The sequence below is a fragment of the Nomascus leucogenys genome, chromosome 13 (assembly GCF_006542625.1).
Source record: "Nomascus leucogenys isolate Asia chromosome 13, Asia_NLE_v1, whole genome shotgun sequence".
Taxonomy (NCBI): Eukaryota; Metazoa; Chordata; class Mammalia; order Primates; family Hylobatidae; genus Nomascus; species Nomascus leucogenys.
In genome coordinates this window covers 16436841-16449281 of record NC_044393.1, presented here as the reverse complement: position 1 = coordinate 16449281, position 12441 = coordinate 16436841, and the positions used below count along the sequence as shown (strand labels likewise).

The 12441-nt window shown below is 37.8% G+C and overlaps 1 protein-coding gene across 8 annotated transcripts in view; it reads left to right on the top strand.

Moving 5' to 3' along the window:
• The window catches only part of NCOA3 (nuclear receptor coactivator 3), a 148979-nt gene that overhangs the window by 110795 nt on the left and 25743 nt on the right, over nucleotides 1-12441 (top strand). For all 8 annotated transcript variants that reach the window (XM_030825249.1, XM_030825248.1, XM_030825247.1 and 5 more), the window contains exons 3-8: nucleotides 3967-4068; nucleotides 5663-5835; nucleotides 7124-7224; nucleotides 8757-8931; nucleotides 9316-9504; nucleotides 9673-9774. In XM_030825249.1, coding sequence (XP_030681109.1) covers nucleotides 3986-4068; nucleotides 5663-5835; nucleotides 7124-7224; nucleotides 8757-8931; nucleotides 9316-9504; nucleotides 9673-9774 — 823 coding nt within the window. In that variant the 5' untranslated portion in view covers nucleotides 3967-3985. The remainder of the gene's footprint in view (nucleotides 1-3966; nucleotides 4069-5662; nucleotides 5836-7123; nucleotides 7225-8756; nucleotides 8932-9315; nucleotides 9505-9672; nucleotides 9775-12441) is intronic.

Sequence of the window (12441 nt, the reverse complement as noted above, 5' to 3'; positions counted from 1 at the left end):
AGTGTTTTTTTTTTGTTTGTTTTTTTTTTTTGAGACAGAATTCACTCTTGCTGCCTAGGCTGGAGTGCCAATGGCCCAATCTTGGCTTACTACAACCTCCATCTCCCAAGTTCAAGCAATTCTCCTGTCTCAGCCTCCTGAGTAGCTGGAATTACAGACATGCACCACCACGCCCGGCTAATTTTGTATTTTTAGTAGAGATGGAGTTTCTCCACGTTGGTCAGTCTGGTCTCGAACTCCTGACCTCAGGTGATCCGCCCACCTTGGCCTCCCAAAGTGCTGGGATTACACGCATGAGGCACCACGCCTGGCCTTCCCTTAGTACCTTTTTGGATAATTAGGTTGGACTCTGAAGGAGTAAGTTTGGTAGCAGGAAGATTGCACAGGCTTATGTGTACAGTGTAGCTTGTTTTGTGAGATCAAGAGAAAAAGCTGCATGTGTCTATGGACATAGGTAGACATATTTAGGTTTTATTATATGCACATAAACACTGACTTAACACAAATGATCTGCATTTCTGGTTTAAACTGATATTTGTGCTTATTAATTTTTTTGCATATAAAGAGATTGTCATGGCTTAGTTTTTCTATTGATTTAATTTATGCTGTCAGAATTTATTATAACACTATATCAACTGTAGAAGTAAACATTTAAAAAGTTTAATGCAGTAGGATTGCATTGAATGATTGTTATAGATCAGAATAAAGGAAATTTCTAAACTATGATTTAGTAGGTTGAATGTTGCTTTTATATTTATTCAATATTTATTCAAGACATGTATTGACCACCTATTATGTGGTAGGCCCCTTACTCCTTACTGAGTATTCATCTTATATTTAATAACAAATAAAGGAAATAATATTGAGAATATAGGCAAAATTTTATCTTTCAAATTAAAGAAGTGCTGTTATCCATGGAATAGTTTCTCCATTTGTTTCAGGGATTCAGCTTATAAACAAAAGCCAAAGTAAGGAAATAATATCTAGAATGTGGAATAAATTACATATTTAAAATAAATAAATGTAGGCTGGGTGTGGTGGGTCATGCCTGTAATCCCAGCACTTTGGGAGGCTGAGGCAGGCAGATAACTTGAACCCAGGAGTTCGAGACCAGCCTGGGCAACATGGTGAGACCCTGTCTCTCCAAAAAATACAAAAATTAGCTAGGCATGGTGGTGCTCACCTGTTGTCTCAGCTACTTGGGATACTGAGGCAGGAGGATTGCTTGAGCCTGGGAAGCTGAGGTTACATTGAGCTGAGATTGTGCCACTGCACTTCAGCCTGGGCGACACAGTAAGACCCTGTCTTTAAAAAAAAAAAAAAAAAAAAGTTATTACTCAATGAATAGTTTGCCATTCAATTTAAAAATAACCTTTGAATGAAACAAATATCAAACCAATTATAGAGACACAGCAAGAATTATTCTATTTTTGTACTTAAGGAATGGAATCACTATTCTTTTTATTTTATTTTTATTTATTATTTATTTATTTATTTATTTTTTGAGATGGGGTCGCACTCTGTTACCCAGGCTGGAGTGCAGTGGCGAGATCTCAGCTCACTGCAACCTCTGCCTCCCGGGTTCATGCGATTCTCCTGCCTCAGCCTCCCAAGTAGCTGAGACTATAGGCGCATGCCACCAGCTAATTTTTGTATTTTTAGTAGAGGCAGAGTTTCACCATATTGGCCAGGCTTGTCTCGAACTCCTGACCTTGTGATTCACCCTCCTCGGCCTCCTAAAGTGGTGGGATTACAGGCGTGAGCCACTGTGCCTGGCTCTTTTTAATTATTTAATTTATTATTATTATTGTTTTTAAGAGACAGAGGAGTGCATTGGCGTGATCATAACTCACTGCAGCCTCAAACTCCTGGGCTCAAGCAGTCTTCTTGTTTTACTCCTAAGTAGTTAATGCTATAGGTGTGCACGATGATGCCTGGCTTATTTTTAAAAAAATTTTGTGGAGACAGGGTGTTACTGTGTTGCACAGATTGGTGTCAAACTGAAGTGCCTCAAACTCAAACTGCCTGAGCCTCCCAAAGCACTGGGATTACTTGAGCTACTCTTTTTAAATATGGAAATTGGAAAATCAAAACTGAACATACCTTTAAGTTTAAAACTCTTTTATTTGAGGATAATTTTAAACTTAAAGCAAGGTTGCAAGAAAATAGTACAAAGAGTTTCTAAGTTATCTCTCCCCTACCCCCCCGTCAGGATTCACCTAGTGTCAACTCCCTTCCTCATCCTTGCCCTGCCTGTCCCCGTTCACAGGTTTATTCACTCACTCATTATATATGCAATTTTTCTTAACCATCTGAGGATAATTTGCGTATGTAATAGTCTCTTACCCCAAATATTATACTAAGAATATTGGTCTCTTAAATAACCATAGTTCATTTATCAACTTAAGTGTATTAATATTGACAACACACTTTTATGTCTATTGTCCATATTCCAATTTTGTCAGTTGATCCAATAATATTCTTTATAGCATTTTCTTACCTCCAGCACAGGATTCAGTCTAGGATCAAATATTGCGTTTAGTTGTCATTTTCTTATAGCTTCCCTTAAAATCTGGACTGTTTACAGACTGTCTTTTGTGACATTGACACGTTTGAAAATACAGTACCCCTGAGATTGTGTGATCTGACTGTGCCACTACTAATAATAGTGAGTCACTACTAATAATAGTGAGTCACTAGTAGTGGCTCATAATAGTGAGCCACTAAAGGTTATTTTAAGTCTTTTTCTGTCCTTCATTTAAACTTGTCATGGGGAAAAAACAAATACTTAAATCATCTCAGCTTTTTAGCATTTGCATTTTACAATCAAAGTTATAGAATGAATTTTCTCGGTAATTTAATACATATTTAGTGCATCTGTAAAGACAATGTTGCAATCTAGATTTTCTGATTTATATTATGATCAGTGATTTTTTTAATTTTGATTTTTTTGTTTTTTTTTTTTGCTTTTGATTTTTTTTTAAAGCTACACATTTGAAGTTTGATCAGCGTCTTGAGTGAATTTTTTTTATTTGTATAAATCTGTCTTCCTTCCTGGTAGCATTCTGCCACCTAGTGGAAATCTGTGTCCTCCAGCATATGTCTCAGAGTTTAGTTGGAATGCAAGATGCATTTTAATATATAAAAAATAGTTTAGAATCGTTGAGCTTCGTTGGTTGACATGTAATTCTTTACAACAGTGATCATCTTGTTTTAAAAACAAGAGTTTAGTACAGATAAAATTCTTAGCAAATGAGGGCTTAGTAGATGTCTTAAATTGTTACTGAGTATTAAAACCTGCTCATCTTTCTCAACAAGAAGTACTCTACATTTATCTTCTTCATCAATGAAATTTTAACCAAAGCATACTATTTTTCCATCAGTCAATTTTTTTTTTTTTTTTTTTTTTTTGAGGCAGAGTCTAGCTCTTGTCGCCCAGGCTGGAGTGCAGTGGTGCCATCTCGGCTCACTGCAACGTCCACCTCCTGGTTCAAGTGATTCTCCTGCCTCAGCCTCCCAAATAACTAGGATTATAGGCACCCGACACCATGGCCGGCTAAATTATTATTTTTAGTAGAGATGGGGTTTCACCATGTTGGCCAGACAGGGTTTCACCATGTTGGTCAGGCTGTTCTCAAACTCCTGACCTCAGGTGATCCACCTGCCTCGACCTCCCAAAGTGCTGGGACTACAGGCATGAGCTACTGCGCCCTGCAAGATACACATTTTTAGTAGGACTTGAGGAACATTTCTGTCTTGGAGTTGTACATACATTCTGCATAATTCATATTAGAATATGAAATCTGAGGTTGTTTTCAGTATAGTCATTTATGAAAAAGAATATTGAGAATTATCTGTTTAGAGAAAGAAGTTCTGAATTAGAAGATGCAGTCATTCAGTCATATAACACCTTCATAGAGTCATGTATATTTTTTAATCTACTTATTTCTAATTATTCTGTCTTAGTTGCTGATGTATCTTCAAGATGAGTGGATTAGGAGAAAACTTGGATCCACTGGCCACTGATTCACGAAAACGCAAATTGCCATGTGATACTCCAGGACAAGGGTAGGTGACTTATTTCCTGGTGCTTTACCACACTTGTTTCCCTCCCTCCGCCTTTGTTTAAGGATAACATTTTAGCTTCTTGTCATTTACATTCTCTGGTTAGATTTTTTGGTGGTTTCACTTCGTGGTAAATAGAGTGTTACTGATGAGATGGACATCTTTTTGATGTAATAGAAGTTTTTTTTTATTGCTGATTCAATTAGAAGGTAGAATATTAACAATTTGCGGTACTATAAGAATTTCTGAATGGAAGGCGGGGTAGGAGTTACGAATAGATGACCAAGGTTATGTCATGCGTGTCCATGTGAAGAGACCACCAAACAGACTGTGTGTGAGCAACAAGGCTGTTTATTTCACCTGGGTGCAGGTGGGCTGAGTCTGAAAAGAGAGTCAGCAAAGGGTGGGTGGGATTATCATTAGTTCTTATAGGTTTTGGGATAGGCAGTGAGTTAGGAGCAATGTTTTGCGGGCAGGGGGTAGATCTCACAAAGTACATTCTCAAGGGTGGGGAGAATTACAAAGAACCTTATTAAGGGTGGGGGAGATTACAAAGTACATTGATCAAGGTAGGGTGGGGCAGAAACAAATCACAGTGGTAGAATGTCATCAGTTAAGGCTATTTTCACTTCTTTTGTGGATCTTCAGTTGCTTCAGACCATCTGGATGTATATGTGCAGGCTTAGGCTCAGAGGCCTGACAGTTATAAGTAAGAATCTTTGCTATCTTTTAAGAATGGGTTATAAGTTGATATTTTGTCGTTTGTGAGGTTGCATCCTTTTTTTACCAAGTGAAATGAGAAGCTTAAAAATTAGAAACAAAATAATGTAATCTATACAACACTATAGCTTTTAAAGTATTTGCCAAAGTCAGTGTAAATTGAGGTTTAATGTGATAGTTGAAAAATATCAATCTACAATGAAGAAAACTTCATCATTAATAAGTAGCTACCACTGTTTTTGTTCTTATTTGTTAGTTGTTTTATTATCTCTAAGAAGTAAAGATGATTTATTCATATTTTCTAGATGAAGTAACTGAGGCTAACTCTGCCCAAGGCCACCTAGCTAACAAAGATGGAACTGAATTTAGGTTTACAAGAATCTCTATTATGTTGTACTAATTCTCCAAGACAGCATTTTTGATAGTTTATATTGGCTGAGTTTAGTTTGTTTACATATGAAAATAATAGGCCAGGTGTGGTGGCTCATGCCTGTAATCCCAGCACTTTGGGAGACCAGGGCGGGTGGATCACCTGAGGTCAGGAGTTCAAGTCCAGCCTGACCAACATGGTGAAACCTTGTCTCAACTAAAAATGCAAAAATTAGCCAGGTGTGGTGGCGCATGCCTGTAATCCCAGCTACTAGGGAGGCTGAGACAGAAGAATTGCCTGAATCTGGGAGGCGGAGGTTGCATTGAGCCAAAGTCACACTATTGTACTCCAGCCTGGGCAACAAGAGCAAAACTCTGTCTCGAGGAAAAAAAAAAAAAAAGAAAGTAATAGTGTAGTAGTGTTGTATAGGGGCTGATTCTGCTAACAGCTCTTTTGTGATATGTATATTATGTCTCCTTTCCCCCCTTTCTACCCCTTTTCCCTTAGTCTTACCTGCAGTGGTGAAAAGCGGAGACGGGAGCAGGAAAGTAAATATATTGAAGAATTGGCTGAGCTGATATCTGCCAATCTTAGTGATATTGACAATTTCAATGTCAAACCAGATAAATGCACGATTTTAAAGGAAACAGTAAGACAGATACGTCAAATAAAAGAGCAAGGTAATAAAAACACTCATGTCTTTTTGAACAGTGGTGGTTCCCAGCCTTTTTGGCACCAGGGACTGGTTTTGTGGAAGCCAGTTTTTCCATGGACCTGGTAGAGGGGATGGTTTCAGGATGATTCAAGCACATTACATTTGTGGTGCACTTTATTTCTATTATGATTACATTGTAACATATAATGAAATAATTATACAACTCACCATAATATAGAAATCAGTGGGAGCCCTGACCTTGTTTTCCTGCAGCTAGATGGGTCCATTTGGGGGTAATGGGAGAAGCTGACAGATCATAAGGCATTAGAGAATCATAAGGAGCACACAACCTAGATTCCTCGCATGTGGAGTTCACATTAGGATTTGCACACCTGTGAGAATCTAATGCTGCTTCTGAGCTGACAGGATGTAGAACTCAGGTGGTAATGTGAGCGATGGGGAGGGGCTGTTGTTAATATAGATGAAACTTTGCTCACTTGCCCACTGCTCACCTGCTGCTGTGCAGCCCCATTCCTAACAGGCCACGGACTGATACTTGTGTGGGGGTCGGGGACCCCTGTTTTAGAAGGAACTTGTTGCTATATTTGCCTTTTTGCTCCTTTGTTTGGATAGAGACTGCAACTGATGGAGGCTAGCAAGTATGGGAATAGACAAATGTGTTGACCAGCTGTGCTTTTTGTTATTTATGTATTTATTTATTTTGAGACGGTGTCTCGCTTTGTCGCTCGGGCTGGAGTGCAGTGGTGCAATCTCAGCTCACCACAACCTCCACCTCCCAGGTTCAAGAGATTCTCCTGCCTCAGCCTCCCGAGTAGCTAGGATTACAGGCACCTGTCACCATGCCCAGCTAAGTTTTGTATTTTTAGTAGAGACAGGGTTTCGCCATGTTGGCCACGCTGGTCTGAAAACTCCTGACCTCAGGTGATCCACCCGCCTCAGCCTCCCAGAGTTCTGGGATTACAGGCATGAGCCACCGCGCTGGGCCTCCAGCTATGCTCTTTAGAAATGGTTAACAGACAATTCCCTGTTATTTGGTAGTTCCTTTTCAGGAAGCTGTGGGATAGTACATTTAGTAGTGAAACGATTTAGGTATCTTCTGGCTTCCTGGGTAACTATGAAGTTTAGTTTTGATGTTATAATATTGTAGCATCATTCTCTTATGAGGAAATGTTTTGTATGTATGTATGGGCATGTGCATGTGTATTTTTATGTCTCTTCTGGGGACTATTCGAAGGTGATTTAATCTATAACCGATAGTGGGTTACTTGTTATACCGCCTTCTGTCTTTTCAGGAAAAACTATTTCCAATGATGATGATGTTCAAAAAGCCGATGTATCTTCTACAGGGCAGGGAGTTATTGATAAAGACTCCTTAGGACCGCTTTTACTTCAGGCAAGTATAAAGATTTTAACTGTCCAGTAAGCTGTGTTGCCCTTTGGTTTATTATAAAGCTATAAAAAATCGATGAAATTTTGGTTAGGAAATGAGAACAAAAAGAAAGCATTTTTTTCTTTGAGACAGTTCAGTATTCTGAATATGATGGTAAAATGCTCTTATATTTACAATACACATAATTCAGGAAGCCTTGCCCCCTAGTAAAAATATAGTTGCAAACTGAGAAACCACACATATACAAACATAAAAATATAAGCAAGCAGGAAAGGAAAGGTAACCTATAATTTCACAGAGATATTTGGGCACAAATGGCCCTTCATATCCATGGGTTTTGCACCACAGATTTGGAGGCTGGGGAAGAAATAAAAAATAATGTTAAAACAATAAAAAAAAACCCTCAGTGTAATGACTATTTATATAGCATTTACATTGTATTAGGTATTATAAGTAATCTAGAGATGATTTAAAGTATATTGGAATATATGCATAGGCTATAGGCAAATACACCATTTTATATCAGAGACTTGGGCATCCTCGGATTTTGCTATCTTTGGGAGGTCTTGGAACCAATCTTACACAGATACTGGGGTATGATGACTGTATGTTTCAGCTCAGACATTTTTGGTGAATTTTTGCATGATTGATCACATGGCACGCTATGGTTTTATATTCTTGAGGAATTGTTAAGACTTAAAAATGTGCATTGTATTTGTTTAGGGGCTGAAGCCCTTCATAAGGTTAACTTGTCAACTTCTTTTTGTTTCAGGTAGTTTGTTCCAACTACTTTTAGTTGATCAGTTTTGAAATTCCTCTTTGTAAATTCTCATTAAGGAATAGTATAGCAGTTTCTGTAGCTTGACTTGGCATCAAATGGAAAAATGGGAAGAGCTAAGGATGCTTTTCTCATTTTTAAAAGCTCCTTTGAAGATATAATTCTTTAAAAATTAGGTTAGACATTAATTCAGATTTCATGCTGAACATATTTATGTATACACTCCCCCACCCCCAATTCTTCTTCTTCTTCTTTTTTTTTTCCCCCAATAACGCCTGTAGTAATGGTGCTAATGTTAGTAGTAATGGTGGCTTATAGTTGTTTGCAGTAATTAAGTCAGCAGTAGTTTTTACACATTCTGCTTACTACTATGGCTGCTGTTTGCTGATACTACCATAACAAAATGCCACAGACTTGGTTAGGTTAAACCAAATAAATTTATTTCCTACAGTGTTGGAGGCTGGAAGTCTAGGATCAAGGTGTCAGCAGGATTGGATTCTCCTTGGCTTGTCACTGTGTTTTCCCATGGCCCTTTTCTCTGCGTGCACATTCCTGGTGTCTTTCTCTCCCCTTATAGGATACCAGTCATATTGGATTAGGGTCCCCACCATTATGACCTCATTTATCTTTAATTACCTCCTTGAAGGTCTTGTTTCCGAATACAGTGACATTGATGGTTAGAGTTTCAATTTAAGAATTAGAGGGAGGAGGATACAATTCAGTCCATAACAGCCTGTATTAACATATCCTATTTTAGGCATTGGATGGTTTCCTATTTGTGGTGAATCGAGACGGAAACATTGTATTTGTGTCAGAAAATGTCACACAATACCTGCAATATAAGCAAGAGGACCTGGTTAACACAAGTGTTTACAATATCTTACATGAAGAAGACAGAAAGGATTTTCTTAAAAATTTACCAAAATCTACAGGTAGGCTCTTAATGTGTATTTTCTAAATAGGTTAAATTTTTTTCCTTGACCATTTGTTAGAAAATTGAATGTCTCTTTTAGGAAGTCAAGTGATCAAATGAGGGTAGGAAGGCATGTGATTTAATAGCAAAATTTTCACATATGGAGTCAGTGAATTAAAAATTTGGTATACATTTTAAGAGGCATATAGTTACAAAATATGCAGTGAGATTTCTATTAAAGTTGAAATTATTCACATGTTTTGTATATTGCCAGCCTGAAATGTTAGTATAGATATAACTATGGAAAACATGCCTAATGAGAAAATGCAGCTTGAATTTTTGATGATGGTCATAGAATGAGTTACCAGCTTTTTAAAATGTCATTTCAATTTGTTTTCCAAAGTTAATGGAGTTTCCTGGACAAATGAGACCCAAAGACAAAAAAGCCATACATTTAATTGCCGTATGTTGATGAAAACACCACATGATATTCTGGAAGACATAAACGCCAGTCCTGAAATGCGCCAGAGATATGAAACAATGCAGTGCTTTGCCCTGTCTCAGCCACGAGCTATGATGGAGGAAGGGGAAGGTAAGAGCTATCATATGTTATGTTCATGAAACAAATAGTGGCCATACTTGGAGTTTTGAAACTTGTGTTGTAACCCGTCTTACTGAATTCCATGTCCTTGCTTGCCTATTGAACATATATATCCAAAAGTTAAGTATAATCCTTACCAGGGTGAATTTTTTATTGTAGATTTGCAATCTTGTATGATCTGTGTGGCACGCCGCATTACTACAGGAGAAAGAGCATTTCCATCAAACCCTGAGAGCTTTATTACCAGGCATGATCTTTCAGGTAAAAACTCTTTTCTCTCTCTCTCTCTCTGTGTGTGTATACGTACATTTTTATTTTGGAAATTTTTGTAAATGTTACTATTTTTAATCTGTACTATCATAGAAATGTATACCTACTGTTATGAGTGCTTTATGTATATCATTTTTCATGTTGCTTATGCAACCTTAAAAGAATTTCACTAAAATTCTTGGCATTTGAGTTGGGTATGTTTGGCATTTTAAATCCCCCAAATAAATTAAAAAACAAATTTAGGGGCACCTGGTTTTCTCTCCAAATGGCATTTTGTGTCATAATTTAGTATTTCTTTAACTTCAAGCCCATTTGTCATAAAGAAGCAATGTTTAAAAAAATTACAAGTAATTTAATGAGAATTATTGGGAGTAATTCCTTTTTTTTTTTTGAGACGGAGTCTTGCTCTGTTGCCCAGGCTGGGGTGCAATGGTGCGATCTTGGCTCACTGCAACCTCCACTTCTTGGGTTCAAGTGATTTTCCTGCCACAGCCTCCCAAACAGTTTGGACTACAGGCACATGCCACCATGCCCAGCTAATTTTTGTATTTTTAGTAGAGACGGGGTTTCACCATGTTGTCCAGGCTGGTCTTGAACTCTTGACCTCAAGTGATTCACCTGCCTCAGCCTCCCAAAGTGCTGGGATTACAGTTGTGAGCCACTGTGCCTGGCCGGAAGTAATTCTTGACATCAACCTGAGTTTCAGTCTTGGTCTGCCATTTTTTAATCATAGAAATAAAAAATTAAAGACATTGCGGTTGATAAGATGCATTAATGAAATTAAACATTGTGGCAATATTATTTTTATTTACCTTCAGGGTTACTCTTATGGTCACCTAAGTGTAAATGGGGATGCCAAGGGTTTGTCATATATGCCCCATTTGGGATAAAGAAACAGAAGCTTGGTGACAGAGATTGGGTTATTGTCCAAGATCATGGCTAATAAGAAAGTTTATAGTTGAGTCTGCCTGACTTAGCCTGTGTTCTTTGCTTTGTGTAACACTAATTTTACAATGTGGACCTTTAACAAGTGATATAAAAATGGAGTAGGTATACATAAAATATAGCTATCGCTATTACATATGGATGTGTGTGTGTTTGTAATATGTATATATAATATACATAAAGCAGAATATTTTAAAAGAAATATTACTATCTTTGCAGTCATTCAACCATTTTATGCCATCAGTAACCTATCTTCAGGATTTTTGAGATTAATTTTCACAATTAAAAAGAAGTAGCAAAGGATTATTTTGACAATTCAAAGCACAATCTTGTTTACGCTGATGGATATTACTTTTTTTTTTTTTTGAGACAGAGTCTTGCTCTGTCGTGCCCAGGCTGGAATGCAATGGCATGATCTCGGCTCACTGCAACCTCTGCCTCCTGGGTTCAAGCGATTCTCCTGCCTCAGCCTCCCGAGTAGCTGAAATTACAGGCGCCCATCACCACGCCTGGCTAATTTTTTGTATTTTTAGTAGAGACAGGGTTTCACCATGTTGGTCAGGCCGGTCTCAAACTCCTGACCTCAGGTAATCCGCCTGCCTCGGCCACCCAAAGTGCTGGGATTACAGGCATGAGCCACCATGCCCGGCTGTATATTACTTTATATTTGAACGTTTTCTCTGTATTAACTCCCCTCAGATAAACATAGTGACAGCAATTGTTATATATTATTTTATCCTTTTAGAGTGGGTCTTTCTCTGCACTTCCTATGGTTTCGCAGTGTTAATTTTCTACTTGAATAGCCATGTTTTACATTTGTTAATGAAAATACTAAATAAAATATCTTTAAGCAGTTTAGCAAGTAGCATCTTTGAAAATTATCTCATCAGTATATAAAAGTGATACATGTTTATTACAAAAGTTGGAAATTACCAAGCATGAAAGAAAACAGGATATGATGGAGAAAAAAATTGCCAAGCAAGAAAGATCAAATGCTTTGTGTGATTAACATCATTTAAAACTGAGATCCTACTTACCATAGTTACAGTTAATGCCTTCCAGTGGCTATCTCTTATTTTATAGGAGGCTTATTGCACTCAACACAATACTTGTTTTGACCTCTGGAGATATTTTATCTTCTGTCCCTGATGTGTTTCATTTAATAAATTTTTATGAACATCTGTTTTGTATTTGTCATGTGGCCCAGGGCTAAACTCAGGGGAGGTGGTTGAGGACAAATCATCTCTATTTTGGGCACGAGTGCACAGGTATTTACTCTTTCCCAGAATGCATTTATCCCTTTTCCCTAGTCTCCACCTGCTACTAATAAGATTTTTGGTCACCATTAAAATTCTGAATTTTAAACAGATTATTGGACTGGTGGTTTATCTCCGTCAGCTTATTCAATATTACTGCCTTTTAAATCTCCAGTAGCTTTTGCAGAATTACTTTTCACTATGAAGCCCCATGAGTTTTCCCAAACCAAACTTGGTTTTCTTCAGTATATTTTCTAATGAATATGTCATAGAAAGGATAAATACATGGGCAAGAATTTTTTTTTTTTTTGAGACAGAGTCTTGCTCTGTTGCCCAGGCTGGAGTGCAGTGGCGAGATCTGGGCTCACTGCAACCTCTGCCTCCCAGGTTCAAACCATTCTCCTGCCTTAGCCTCCCGAGTAGCTGGGACTACAGGTACATGCCACCACACTTGGCT